Raw genomic sequence first — 15,213 nt, forward strand, 5'->3', positions numbered from 1 at the left:
TACGTGTTATTTGGTATGATTTGGTAAGTTATTTTTTGGGTCTGGGAACGCTCAAAAATTTTTCCTATAATGGTAACTGTTTCTTCGCTTGACACCATTTTGGCTTATGAACGGTTTCATAGGAACGCTCTACCTTAGTGGGGGAAATACGGACAAGGGCGATCCGGTCCCGTATGGGACAAATCAATTGAGCCCAATATACGGGATGTCCCGGCTAATACGGAACAGTTGGCAACCCTAGCTGAGATCGATGATGAGGTTGTTGTGTTGCCTTGGTGGTGTTGAGAACTAGGCCTAGGCCATGAGTTTGCCTATTGTTATTGACCAGAGGAGGAAATGATGAGCTGGTGTGGAAGATGCTGCTTTGGGTGTGTTGGAATCTCTTTTGGGTTTGAGCCGGGGCCTCCTGTCAGTGCTGCCACTTGGTGCTTGCTCAGTGCTATACTCTGGTGTCCACTCAGTGCTGTGCTTCAGTGCTCACTCAGTGCTGCCCACCAGTGTTTGCTTGGTGGAAGAACAAGCTCGACACTTAAGGATTTGACTATACTGTACATTTTTTTCTTTATGAATCATAAACCATACTAAATGTGCTATTTATGCTATGTGCACTTTGTTGTGTGATGTTGGTAATGCGTTTTGCACACGGCCCTCGAGAAACACTGTATCATTTGGCTACATTCATGAAAGGCTGGATGATAATTAAACCTGAACTTGAACTTCATTAAGATTCCCCCTCATTCTTCTAAATTTCAGTGAGTGCAGGCCCAGAGCCATCACATGTTTCTCATTCGTTAGCCCATTCTTTCCAGGATCATTCGCATGAACCTTCTCTGGATGCTCTCCAATACCAGCATATCTTTTCTTAGATAAGGGGCCCAAAATTGTTCACATTCTGCTTATCGTAAGTGAATATGCTTCTCAAGTCCTGAGCTGAGCAAACTGAGCTTGACTTTAGACCATAAGACGTAGAAGCAGAATTAGGCCATTCAGCTCACTGAGTCTGCTCTGCCATTCCATCGTGGCTGATCCCAAATCCCACTCAACCCCAAACACCTATAAAACCATGATTTATCTTATTAAAGTATAAATACTTAAACCACTCATCTGAAATCTCTTCCTCTGCTGCTTAGAGACATGGGCATTAAAATGGAACTTAAAGCAACTCCTTGCAAAGGGTTTAAGCTGCGAGTCTTTTGGCAAGAATTCAGAAATAAAGATAGCTGTAATTATCATCCAATATATTATGCCTGATTCTATCTGGCCCTCTTTCACTGACCTGATCTTTACCCCGCATGACTAACAAATCTGGTTATCATCAGTCTATTGTTGGTGGAGCTGATCTTTGTCAGTCCATTATTGGTGGGACCTGATCGATGTCAAAGTTTAAAGTTCATGGTTCAAAGTAAATTTATTATCAAAGGACATATATGTCACCATAAACCACCCTGAGATCCACTTTATTCTAAGCTTTCACAGAAAATGAATGGTGACATACAGAATTGTGCAAAGATCTTAGGCACATATATACGTACACACACACACACACACACACACACACACACACACACTGTATATACATACATAGATATAGCTAGGATGCCTAGGACTTTTTCACAGTCATGTAGTAATTTTTGTATTACACACTATATTGCTGCCACAAAAAAAATCAAATTTAGTGACATGTACGAGTGATGATAAACCTGATTCTGATATGGGTCCCTGTTGGGACTGAGAGCGGGAAGGGCGCAGGGAGAGGGGAATCATAGATGGGAAAAGGGGAAGGGAAAGGGGAGGGCACTGCAAGCCACTAGAGAGGCATTCTGTAATGATCAATAAACCAATTCTTTGGAATCAAATGACTTTAATCTTTCTCAGGGCTGGGTGTGTCTGCACTTTTGCCACATCATGTACCTGGCATTCCTTCTCTCCCACCTGTTCCACAACCCTCCCATGGCACTCCACCCTCGCCATTCCCAACATCATTTGCTCCTGCCTGATTTACAAACTCACTTTCCGCTCCACAATACAAAAGCCTTAGGAACCCTAGCTCTATATAGGTGCCTAAGACTTTTGCACAGTATTGTATATGTACTATTGTCAGCCTATTGTCGATGTGACTGATCTCTGTCAATCTATTGTGGGTGGGATTGCACCCTGTCAGTCACTTGGTCTGATCTCAATCATTCTCTCATTAATGGTCTGATCCCTGTGAGTCCATGGTTGGTGTGCCTGATCCCTGTCTGCTGTTTGTGGGTCTGATCTCCTATCGCTCTCTCATTACTGAGTCTGACTCTCATGAGTCTGTTGTTAGTGTGTCTGATCCTTGTCAGTCTGCTAGTGGGTGAGTTTCCTGTCAGTTATGGTTACTGTGCCTGATCTCTGCAGTCTATTGTTAGTGGAACTGATTTCTGTCAGTGTATTGTTCGAGGGACTGATCTCTCTCAGTCGATGTTTAGGGGGTGTGATTACCTGTCAGTGACTGGTCTCGTCTGCTGTCAAGCTATTATTACTGGATCAGATTTGTGTTAGCTTTGTTAGTGAGACTGAACTCCTTTCTGTCTGTTCTTCGATGGTGTTATATCTCAAGGAACATTCAGCATAGGGCCCCTTGGGTTTCACCATCTTCGTAGGACAATGGTGGTTTTGAACAGGATTACACTGGGACACGGCCACTGAATGCATAAATCTAAATCTCCACCAGCAACAGCGTCTGTATTGGTGAGTGCGGAAACCTCGGCCAAATAATAAACCACAAAATCTGGCTTCCGTACACATCTGCTGGGGTGTGTTGGAAGCAAATCCTCTCTGAAAATATCTTCTTCAGCATAGGTAGCCCCTTGGACAATCAAGGATAATAAAGCCAATTCTAATTCTGAGAATGACTATTTTCACAGTGGATTTGTGGGTTCTGTGGCAAATGAGAGACCCATGTAGGAACCACAGATATCCACAGTATAGCTGGTGGAAGTAGGCAGGTAGGTAGATTACGGGGTGGTCTGCTCCTGTTTGTTTATGCTGGATTCCATGCCTTCTCAATATGTGGACTTGATATTCATCCCAAATGTCCTTCTCCATTTTGAGTGGTCCTGGGGCAAAGATTACCAAAATTCAGCTTATTCTTAAATCCCTTCCTGTGTCAGTCGGGTAGTCTCTTCCAATCACAAAGCTTGCATCTGATTATATATTTCAGGAGGCTAGTGTCAGACATACACATCAAGGTTTAAGATGGCACTGCTGAAGGCAGGGGCCAGCTTACTGGTGGTTAACGAAACAAGAAATACAACTAAAAACTTTATTAATAACACCTTTTCTATAAGAAAAATACAGTAAACGATCAGTGCAAACAATGATGAGGTTAGCAGAGACAAGGCTGAATCAAGAATGAAGTATATGGGTGCAAGGCGAAGTCAGGCCGAGGTCGAGGCATATTCGCGATGAAGTCAGATGGAGGTGAAGGCATGTTCAATACAAAGTCGGGGCAAGCGGAGAGGGGAGAATCGGAGGAATGGAGGAAAGGAAGATCCTGTGCCCATCCACCTCTACCAGGGGGGAAATTTGATCGAATTAAGCACCGGGTCAATTTGGAAAGAGCGGGTACAGGCTGTAACGTGGCAGTGGTCCAAACCCAGAGCACATTGATGCAAAAGGGCCTGGGCCTTACAGTGAGGAATGAACCGATGTTTGGACAATTTAAACGTGGGTGAAATGGATTGAAAAGGCAAGGTGTTGGGACCAGAGGCAAGGGTTGGGCTAGTTCTGCTCGCTGCTCCACGGCGTTTACTTCTGCTCTTCACTGCACTGAGGCTGAGGCTGCGAAAGCTGCTCTAGCTGCTCTGGGCTTCATGTCTGAGGATTCACTTTCATTCTAAACGCTACTTGCTTTTATTGTTTGCACAATTTGTTTTTCTTCTCTCTACACATCGGGTCATGGAGTCTTTGAGCTGCACAGCAATGGAAACAGACCCCTTGGCCTATATTGCCCCTTCCGGCCGACAATTTGTTGAAGGTATTGACTGGATCAAGCCGTATCTATAGGGGTCGAAGGAGAAAACTGTTGACATTTGGGTCTAAAACTTTGAATCAGGACCTAAAATGTCAACTAATCCTCCCCCACCCCCACAACAAATCTAAATTCCAGCATCTATAGTACCTAGTGTCTCCATGCCAATCAATATGTCTATCTGAGCTGGTCCCAGTTGCCTGCATTTGGCCTGCATCCCCTAAATCTTTTCTATTCATATATCTATCCAAGTGTCTTTAAAATATTATAATTGTACAAGGCTCTACAGCTAAGTAGGAAGGGGAAGAAAAAAAGACCTCTTAGTCTATAATTTGAGCACTTTTTCCATCATCCTCATTGTTTTGGTGTCCGGCAGTCGTATATTACTTAAATCTTCTGCCACTAATCTGACGTTGGTTGGTACTGTTTAAAAGTTGGAAGTAAATGTATTATCAAAGTGACCATATTCTGCCTATGGATTTATTTTCCTGCAGGCATTTACAGGAAATAAAAAGTTTACAGAGAAAAAAGCTTATCAAAGTCTGACAAAACAGCCAATGTGCAAAAGTAGACAAACTGTGCAAGTAAAAAGAAGTCTAAGAACATGAGCTGTAAGGAGCCCCTCACAGTGAGTCTGTAGATCACACGATTAGTTTACAGTAGTGGTGAGTGAAGTTATCCGCACCAGTTCAGGCCTCTGTTGGTTGTTGGGTAACAACTGCTCCTAAAGCTGGCGGTGTGACACCTGCTGCCTAATAGTAGCAGCAAGAAGAAGGGACGGCCGGGATGGTGGAGGTCTCTGATGATGAATGCTGTCTCATTGTGGCAGCGCTCATTGCAAACATGCTCAATGGTGGGGAGGGCTTTGCCTGTGATAGACTGGGCTGCATCTGCCACTTTCCGTAGGCTTCTCCATTCCTGGGATGGATCTGGCCTGCATCCACATTGTCCAATATAAATTATAAATAATGCCTGGCTTTGAAATTCTACTACATGTCAATCAAATACTGCAAAGTGTAGATAAAACGTGTTGAAATGGAGGGAGCAGAAGAGCTTACATCCAGTGTGCAGCATTACCTTACTAAAATGGTTGCAATGCTAGTTGCCCAAGTTGACTATGGCCAAATGTTTTAGATCTAATGCAAATTTCCTCCTAGCTGCCTTGACTGATAAGACCTTGTTATGATTTATTTCACATGTGTTCATCGCCTTTTTTTGCCAGAAGAGAGCAAAAATAAATTCATCAGCTTATTTTCTTGGCACATCAAATAACCCTTAGAACTCGTCCAAAAAGGGAGATATAGCCAAAGCCAGATAGCGATGAGGATGAAGCAAGTAACCCAGTCAACCAGAAGTCATCCTGCGAGCATCTGAGAAGGTGAGTCTCAGCAGGGTCGATGTCAGGAAGTGCGGCGAAACCACCTTGATCTATGACCTTCCAAACTTACGCTGACGGAACAGAATGGAGCACCTCTCTCTCTCTGATCTAGGTGATCAGAGATTCTATGCTGAACAACAAGGAGATAAAGGGTGAGAGATGCGTCAGCAAAACAAAAAAAGACAACACTGAAAGATCTCGTGCAACATACACAAAGTGCATGAGGAACTCAGCAGGTCCTGCAGCATCTATGGAAATAAATAAACAGTCGAAGTTTCCGGCCGGGACCCTTCATCGGGACTGAAATGCAAGTCCACATTTTGTTTGAATATGCTTCTTGCAACTGTGCTATCACTTGTCCATTCACTCTTTTTTTCTTTTACATAGTATAACACTTTTGTGGGTGGCAGGATGGAGATATGTCTCTACCAAAGGAGGAGTAAGCCACTCCTTCCCTTCAGTAGCCTGCAAGTCACCCTTGGGCAAGACGTAACACCTACTTAGCCCCCTCAATCAGTGTCACACGAAGCCATGGGAGCAGGTGCTGGATGGTTGTATGTGCAGCTGGTGCATATCACAAGCCCAGGCTTTGCTACAACCGACACCAGGCAGACAAGCTCTGAAAAGAATTGATAATGGCTGGGATAACCTGTCTTGTAAAGACACATCCCAGAAAAAGGCAATGGCAAACCATTTCTGTAGAAAAAATTTGCCAAGAACAATCATGGTCTTAAAGACAGATGGAAGACCACGATCACATACGACACGGCACACAATGATGATGAGTATAGCAGAGGACATTCAGCCCATCAATCTGTGGGAAGTCTCATCAACTTCCAATTGGTGTTTTTGCCACTTACCGACAGTGAGGGCAATTTATAGCAATCAATTCACCAACCAGCGTACTTCTGGGAGGCGTAAGGAAATAAGGATATGGGGGGAAACCCTTCCAATTACAGGAAAATCACCTCATAAACTGGAGGCCAGGTTGCTGGGACAATGAGGAAGCAACACCAAATGCTGTTTTGTTTATGTTTTTCTTGTGACTTGCTTATATGATGCTACATGATGCTGCTTCAAGGAAGATTTTTATTGCACTTTTGAACAGAGAACATAGAACCTAACAACACAATATAGGCCCTTCGGCCCAAGATGTTGTGCCAACATTTTATCAACTCTCAGATCAATCTAGCCCCTCCCTCCCACAAAATACATTCTCTACCATGATATCTGGTTTGAAAGCAATTCACTTTTGCCTGTCACAGAGAAAGCAATTTTTCTCGACAGTAGTTTAATTTGTTTAAAAAAAAATCACTCACTGTTGAGGTGGGGGGAGGAAGAAAGAAGAATGGAGCAGGTTTCTTTCTCTAGCATGATATCATACTTAGTGGCTGGATGACACTTACAAGGCATAATAATATGTTTCATTGTGATCTTCACTGTAACTTAACAATTGACAGAAATAAAGCCATTTTGTTAAAAATATATAATCAATTTAAATTTATGTGAGAATATCAAAATAATTCATAAACATCACACACAAAATGCTGGAGGAACTCAGCAGGCCACTCAGCATCTATGGAAAAGAGTAAACAGTTGATGTTTCAGGCTGAGATCCATCATCAATCCCGCAAATTGGTTACCGTGTTTCCTCCATCACCATGGTGATCACATAGACCAGTACAGCACAGAAACAGGCCCTTCCGCCTACAATGCTCTCCCAAACCAATTAAATTAGCAATCAAATGGCCAACTAAACTAATCTCTTCTGCTTACATAATGTCTAAACCTTCCAATTTCCTCACATTCATGAGCCTATCTCAACATCCCTTAAAAGTTTATAATGTATCTTCCTCCATCACCACACCAGACTGTGTGTGAAAAAACTTGCCCCTCTCATCACCTTTGATGTTAGAGATTTCAACCCTGGGAAAAAGATACTATCTACTCCAACTATGCCACACATAATCATATAAACCTCTATTATATCTCCCCTCAGCCACCACCTCTCTGGAGAAAAAAAACAAGCTTGTTTTAGCACATACCCTCTAATCTTGGCAGCATCCTAGTAAACCTCTTCTGCACCCTTTCGAAAGCCTCAACGTCCGTCCTAAAATGGGGTGACCAGAACTGCATGTAATACTCTCGATGCAACCTATCAAGAGTTTTATAAAACTGCAAAACAGCTTACTGACTTTTGAACTCAATGCCTCGACAAATAAAGGCACAAATGCCATATGCTATCTTAATCACCCTAGTAAACGGTGCAGCCACTTTCAGGGAGCTAGAACTTGGACACCAAGTTCCCACAGCTCATCAACAATGTTAAGGGTCTTGCCCTTAACGGTGTACTGTCTCTTTACATTTGACCTACCTAGGTAAAGCACTTCACATTAATCCAAGTTTCACCAGTCTTCTATGCTATCCAGAACACCACCAGCCTTTGTATTATATGCAAACTTACTAATCCACCTATCGACATTTTCATCCAGGTCATTTATATACATCACAAACAGCAGAGGTCCCAGTACAGATCCCTGCCGAACACCATAAATCATGGACCTCCATCTGGAATAAGAGTCTTCAACCACTATCTTCTGTCTTCAAAAGACAAGCCAGTTCTGAATCCAAATGGCCAATTCGCCATGGATCCCATGCATCTTATTCTTCTGGATGAGCCTCCCATGAGGGACCCTGTTAAATGCCTTACAAAAGACCATGTAGACAGCATCCTCTGCTCTACTTTCATCAATTACCCTTGTAACTTCGTTAAATAACTCAATCAAGTTAGTAAGATACAACTTGCCCCACACAAAGTCATGCTGACTCTGCCTAATTAGGCCTTGGTTATCCAAATGCTCATAAATCCTATCCCTAAGAATTCTCTCCCGTAACTTCCCTATCTCTGATGTGAAACTCTCCGGTCTATAGTTTCCAGGATTACACCTTGTTTCCAAAGAACTTCATTGGAGCTTTGGGAGATCATCAAGGTATTATAAAAAATATAATGATGAGCAGATGCTTGGGAGGAACATTTAGATGAATCAGAGCATTGGCACTGATGGGCCAACACTGCGGTAAAAAGATATTGAGCTATAATAATAAAAGATGCTAATATAACCCTATTAATTAGGTGCTATTATATTTTGCTGGATATGTTGCAATAATAATATTACACTAGATTATATCTACCATGCAAACTTTTAATTTTAATTGCACACAATTGTGAGGGAGTTAATTTGCTGGCTGATACAGAAGGGTGCACCACATGTCATTGTGAGCAAAGGAAGCTTCCTTTCCACTGATACTGAGAAAGAAAAGGAAAATATCTAAACAAATCTTTGCTTTTATCTTCTGTGACTTCTTAGTTCATTAAGATTAAGGACAGGGTTTGGAAAATAAGCACATAGATGCACCAATCATATCCTGATCAGAGGAAAAAGAAAGAGATGATATCTTTCAAAGCACTTATCGAAAATTAAATAATTGCTTTCAAACTGTAATTAGATTTCTGAGAAAATTCCAAAGAGTTTTGCAAACAATGATCAAAAATCATTGCAGCTTTTTGGTTAAAAGAGAATCTCAAACACTTAACTCAGCCACTTCAATGCAGAAGGCCAAAAAGTTCCATCAAAGGAATGAGCTTAATGGAACCCACATCCTCTTCAAGTTGGGACAGGTTCGAGTGTAATAGAGCTATGCGCCTGAAGGCATATTGGAATTTGGAGATGATCTAGAAATTGGAATTTGTAAGTTAAAAAACTGAAAGATGTCAACGTGGTAGGAAGGGACAAAAGTCCAAGGTGGGATTTGGAACAATGATAAGAGGAATTCTCTCCTACATCACTTCAGACGTGAAATCAGATCTGAGATCCACACTTCCATGGGGAATATTCTCCATCTCTAAAAACCCTCACCATCCAGGACATGTCTTCTTCTCATTACTATCATCAGGGAGGAGGGACAGGAGTCTGGAGACCCACACTCAACTATTCAGGAACAGCTTCTTCCCCTCCACCATCAGATATCTGAATGGTCCATGAACCCATGAACACTCTTTCTTTTTTTGCACCCCGTTCAAACCAACTGTAATGGTTATCTATGCTAATTCCATCTGTCTGCTCTGTCCCTATCCCTCTGTACCAATCTTCTCCAAAAAGCGGCTCAAGTGCCATTTAAACGTTGTAATTGCATCTGTTTCTACCACCTCCTATTCATTGAAGAGAACCACCAGCTTTGTTGGGAAAATGATCTCTTGTACTCTTAAATTTAACTTTTCTCATCTTAAAATTGCGCCATCTCGCTCTAGATTCTCTCACCCTACGAAAAAGATCCTGGCCATCTGTCACATTAATGCACTTCATAAATTTATTAATATTCACAAAGGACTCCTGCATTCCAGTGTGAATAAACCCCCGTCTATCCAATTTCTCCTTGAAGCAACAACCTCTCTCCTTCCCAAACATCAGCAGTATCTGTAGGAGACTCTACATCAAAGATTTCCCAACATCCGGACTATATCATCCTCTCACAATTACCATCGGGCAGCAGGTACAGAAGCCTGAAGCCCATCAGCAGCATGGCTACTTTCCTTCTAGCATTCAGTTCCTGAATCAACCGACACAGTCCTAAGCAATACTGTCTAGAAACTTCGATCACTTTGCACTCTATTTTTTTTCTGTTCTAATTTTTCTGTTTCTAAGCTGTCTTGAAAAAATTCTGGATAATTTATATTTAGCGTGCTGTGCAGAAGTCTTAGGCATCTGTATATAGCTAGGGTCCTTCAGACATTTCATCAGTGCTGTAGTAATTTTATGTATTCCACTGTACTGTTGCCAGAAAAAAAAACAAATTTCATGACATACATGGAATTTCATGACATACGTGACTTTTGCACAGTACTGTATATATTGTTTTCTTGTGAACCCTACTTACCTGATGCAACGTGCCTGTGATACGACTGCAAGCCAAGTTTTCACTGCACCTGTGCATGCATGCGCTTGTGCGTATCACAGTAAACTCAACTTGGACTTGAATCGTCCATTCCAAACAACATCCTGATGAATCATTTGTGCACATTCTCTATTTTTACCAAACTCATCCACTTGTGTGGCAATCAGAATTGTGTATGATACTCCAACAGCAGCCTAACCAATATTTTGCCAAGCTCTTCTCAATGTCAAGGAGGCATCCACTGTCATGCGGCAGAACTATCCCCAAGAGAGCTGACATGAGGCTTCCAGTACAGAACTTGAGGTCCTGTGGCTAACCTACCAAACTACCTTAAGATAGCTTCACTCCAACAGATCTTTATAACCCTCGTGAAGTGTTTCCAAAGATCAAATTATAAATTAGTGTCTTTTTTAATTTGGAAAAAAAATTAATTAAATTGGTTTTTAATATAGAACAAAAAGTGAAAAGTTCACTTTCTTTTTAATGGAAGTTCAGCGTCTCCCCATTCAAATAAATAGGACTTCACTCAATGTGTCAGCTGGAGAGAAGTGTATCCAGTCCATTGGGTCAGGCCAGTTAGCAACTATAGCAGGTTTGTTGGTGATTCCAAATATGGAGTGGGTGGGTCAGATGTGTGGGCATCATTATCATTCACTACTCTAGTTTGGGTGGCAGGGTGTAGGTACGTCTCTTCCAAAGGAGGTATAAGGCACTCCCTTCCTCCACTAGCCTGCAGATCATCCTTGGGCAAGGTGTAGCACCTGCTTAGCCCCCAGTCAGGGTCACATGAAGCCATGGGACCAGGTGGTGGATAGTTGTATGAGTAGCTAGTGCATATCACAAGTCCTGGATATGCGACCACTGATGTCCAGCAGACAATCTCTCAAGAGAGTTGATCATGGCTGGGGTCACCTGTCTTGTAAAGACATTGTTCAGATGGAATGTAATGGAAAATCGCTTCTGTAAAAAATAATTGCCAAGCGCACTCATGGTCAGGGAGACCATGACTGCCCACATCATATGACACAATGCATAAAGGAAGAGAAGTACCCAATGCACAGAAATTGTTGTTACAAACACAGTGATCATTTTACAATCCAGTCATCTTCTTGCAAAGCAAAGGACAGCTTGGCCCAGAAAACATACATGAAGAATGAAAAGTCTCTTTGGAATGTTATCAATTAACTTCTCCTTCTACCATTCATTAGAATCGGCTTTCAAACATGAATTGTGATATAGAAATCTTGACCAAGAATCAAGCATAGTGACTAACTAGCCAGCCTTTTTAAGATGCCATCACAGATACGAAGCAACAAATGCTTTTTCAGTATATTTCTAAAGTTGCATTGAAACTGATATTCTGTCAGAAAGAGGCAGCAATTTATTGTGTCACACAAAGACTATTTTAAAAGAACGTCTGCAAGGCATTTGGCAAAGTCCATCCCCCAGAGCGAAGAAGAAATAGTAACTATACTGATGCATTAAGTCCTCAAGTTGAAGTTAAAGTGGATGTTTCTTACCTGTTAGAGTGAGCACGTCACAGCAATTGTTGATGCACAGGAGAAAGGGTCCCAGAGAACAAAGCGCAGACACATTGTCCATTTCCAGTTGAAAGGATTCCATTTTCAGGGAAGGGTGGGAAAGGGAAGTGATCCAGAAAGGAAAGAGAAAGAAAAATAAAGTTAAAAATCCATGTCTTTGCAAAAGTGTCATAGAGATAGAGTGAGTGTGTGTGTGTGTGTGTGTGAGTGTGCGTGTGTCTGACAGAGAGAGTTAGAAAGAGGTAGCAAGCCAGAAGTGAAAGAGAGACAAGTAGAGATGGCTATGTAGAGAGACAGAGCTGGAGAGAGAGAGAGGTAGAGAAAGAAAGGGATAGAAAGGGCAATATAGAGAGACAGAGAGAGAGAGAGAGAGGTAAAGATAGAGAGAAAGGGAAAGAGATAGAGATGGAAGGAAAGTGTAGATATAGATAGAGAAAGAGATGGAGATAGGGATGACAGAGATAAAGATTGGGATAGATAGACAGAGGGAGACAAAGAAAGTGAGAGGGAAACAGAAGTTTGGTGAGCTATCACATTCACAATATTGCATTGAAATGGACGCCAAATAATTAAAACATACTCTGTCAATAAAGCCCTCAGGATAAGAACCACAGATCAATCAAATCTGTCATTTTGAATCTACATGTGAGTGAAGGCTGGGACACTTCAGTTTCCTTTATTTCTCTCTGCCCTGAATATACACATTTGTGAACACATTTTTTTTCATTGGATCCATTTTTATTCCATTTGAAGCTTATTGAAAAAAAACAAAGTGCCATCCCATTACTGAAATTATGTTTGACCACCTGGAATGTAATTCAAAAATTATGGCTTTGTAACTTGCAGAATTCTATCAATCTGATATTGCAGATTCAAGGTTGGAAAGGGGATAAAACTGAAGCCTGTTTTGCTCAGGGCAGGAAAGGATATCATGCGAAACATAGTCATCGATCAATAGAAAACATAACATTTCAATTGTCTTTGACGGGCAGAATTTTACCTGAGAAGTAAGTCCTCATCAACATGTGGCCTGGTCAGTGGGTCATAGATGCAGACCACTGAGATCAGTTGGGTAGTTGAGCTGGTTAGACAATGGAAGCCATGCCTCGTTGGAGTGCCATGGACATTCTTAGCACTTGGAATGGTTATGGTTATATGCAGACCTTAACTCATACCAGGGTCAGAGAGTAACAAATCTTTTCTCAGTGTAAATCAACCTCAGTGAAAGGAACTTCACCACAGAATAAAGGAATTTGATACTTCTCGTATTAAAATTTCCCAATTTAGCTATGATTCAGTCACTGTTCCATTGTAAAGGCAGAAATGGCAGGGAGAGATTCCAATCTAGTTCATACATAGTAATAGTGCGATCATTTGAGTCAAGCACAAAGTTCTCCTAAGGGGTTGTCTATTGGTGAATCTAGGATTCCCTTAATGGAGAATGCGCAGGCTGGCTTTCTTTAATGAGGGGAGGCTGATATACTGGTAGTCATTACAAGGTCCTTGACAGATCAGTACACGGTCAGGGTCCAGCGGTGTGGAATGCAAGATGACTGGGGACCCTTCACTGCTACAAGCCTTCCTCCACCTTCACTGCCATTGTGATGTGGCATCATCTTCCACCATCTCCACTGCTGAGGTCTTGGCATCAGGAGTGCAAAGGAGAAAGGAACTGATTCAAAGCTGCTTCAGAGAATATCCACAGAAACAGAGGACTGATTATCTCACATATTTTTCGAAGATTCCTTGCAGGGTGCACACGGAGACTACTGCTTACAAGACCTCCTCCATTTCAAGACTTCCTTCTTCACTGAGGCTGGATCATACTCCTGGAACCATCTGGGAAAGCACGCACTGCATTGGACAAGTAGGTGGCTCACTTTCTCAAGCACACGCTTTGGATGATCAAGGAAGACGGGGCATGCCGGCAAGTACAAACAAGCAGAAGGTAAACTAAAAGGATCGACTCGTTCAAGAGGAACACTTCACATCCTAACCACTTGCTGCATTTAAAATGACTCTCCTTGTCTCTCACCTGATTTAAGTGTGGTGCTACAATGTCACTCAGCGATGGAGAGATCATATTGAAGCCGAGTAATAGAATGGGTTATCCAGGTTACCAGTATGAGCCCTTTCTGCAGCGTTGCTCGAAAATGAATGCCATCCATCATTCTTCTATTGTTTCACAGCTCAGGGGACATGAGTTTGAGGACTTTATATTAAAGAATACTCCAATGCCTTAAACTGAAAAACGGCTGGCTAACAAAATGATTTATCTCAGGTGTAAAAGGCAAGATAAATGGTTTTGTGTCCAAAGCAAGGCAGGCACTTGTGCTTGCCTCTCCTTTCATACTGCACAAACATATAAAAGTAAGTGATTTCATTGTGAGGCTGTGAGGCTGAATATGTTTTTTTTTATTTGCAAGCTTAGGGTAGAACATGTAACATCTTAACCATGAATTATAATAGGAATAAAAATGCTGAGGTAAATTGTTCAATTATTCAGTCTTCTGACAATAAAGTATCACCTGACATCATCTGAATTAGCTTCCACAGTGGCAAAGAAACGCACAGAATAAAATCCAGTTGGAGCCGTGGGTATTTACTGAACAATCACTGACAGGTGCCAGGCAAGTTCAGGGCTTCTGCCTATCCTAAACTTGCCGGCACGCACACAAGCAAATGTCTTTAATTTCCCATGAAACTGCCTCATTTCCTGCAAAATTCAAAGCACCATTAAGATTTCACCCACAGACAAAGCCCCTTATATACTAATGAGATCACACTCTCAATCTTGGCTGAGAAATAGATATTGGGCAGAGCACATGAGAGAACTTCCCAGCTGTTCTTGGAATAATTCTGAAGCATAATATCATAGGTTTTATGTTAGGTGCTACGGCCGGAGGTGTAATGGCATCTGCATCAGACTTCAAAGCAAGCAGTCTTGGGTTCGAATCTGGCCAGCTGCTTGCACGCTTTCCATCTGTGCTGGGTTCAGCATTGAGCCGGCAACTTGGCCTCATAAGAAACAGATAAAAATGCTAAAGAAACAGCAAAGTTGCCACGCGACACTATGGCGTTGGAGTTTGGAGTTCAGTTCCACTGCTATCTGTAAGGAGTTTCTCGAGTTGTCCCACCAAATATTCTGATTTCCTTCCAAAGTCCAAAGACGTACAGTACTGTGTAAAGGCCTTAGGCACAGATATATAGCTGGGGTGACTAAGACTTTTGCACAGAACTGTATTTGTCAACATGGAGTGGAGATCCAGTTTGTAAACCTGGCAGATGCAAAGGGTGTTGGGAATGGTGAGGGAGGGGAGTGGGACAAGGAGGGGTGTGAG

At 42.0% G+C, this 15,213-nt stretch overlaps 1 protein-coding gene across 2 annotated transcripts in view; it reads right to left on the bottom strand.

The window, feature by feature from the left end:
- Positions 1-11,948, bottom strand: part of LOC134347828 (neural cell adhesion molecule 2-like) — a 632,407-nt gene extending 620,459 nt beyond the window's left edge. For both annotated transcript variants that reach the window (XM_063050290.1, XM_063050291.1), the window contains exon 1: positions 11,852-11,948. In XM_063050290.1, coding sequence (XP_062906360.1) covers positions 11,852-11,933 — 82 coding nt within the window. In that variant the 5' untranslated portion in view covers positions 11,934-11,948. The remainder of the gene's footprint in view (positions 1-11,851) is intronic.
- Positions 11,949-15,213: the final 3,265 nt, after the last annotated feature.

The sequence above is a fragment of the Mobula hypostoma genome, chromosome 6 (assembly GCF_963921235.1).
Source record: "Mobula hypostoma chromosome 6, sMobHyp1.1, whole genome shotgun sequence".
NCBI lineage: Eukaryota > Metazoa > Chordata > Chondrichthyes > Myliobatiformes > Myliobatidae > Mobula > Mobula hypostoma.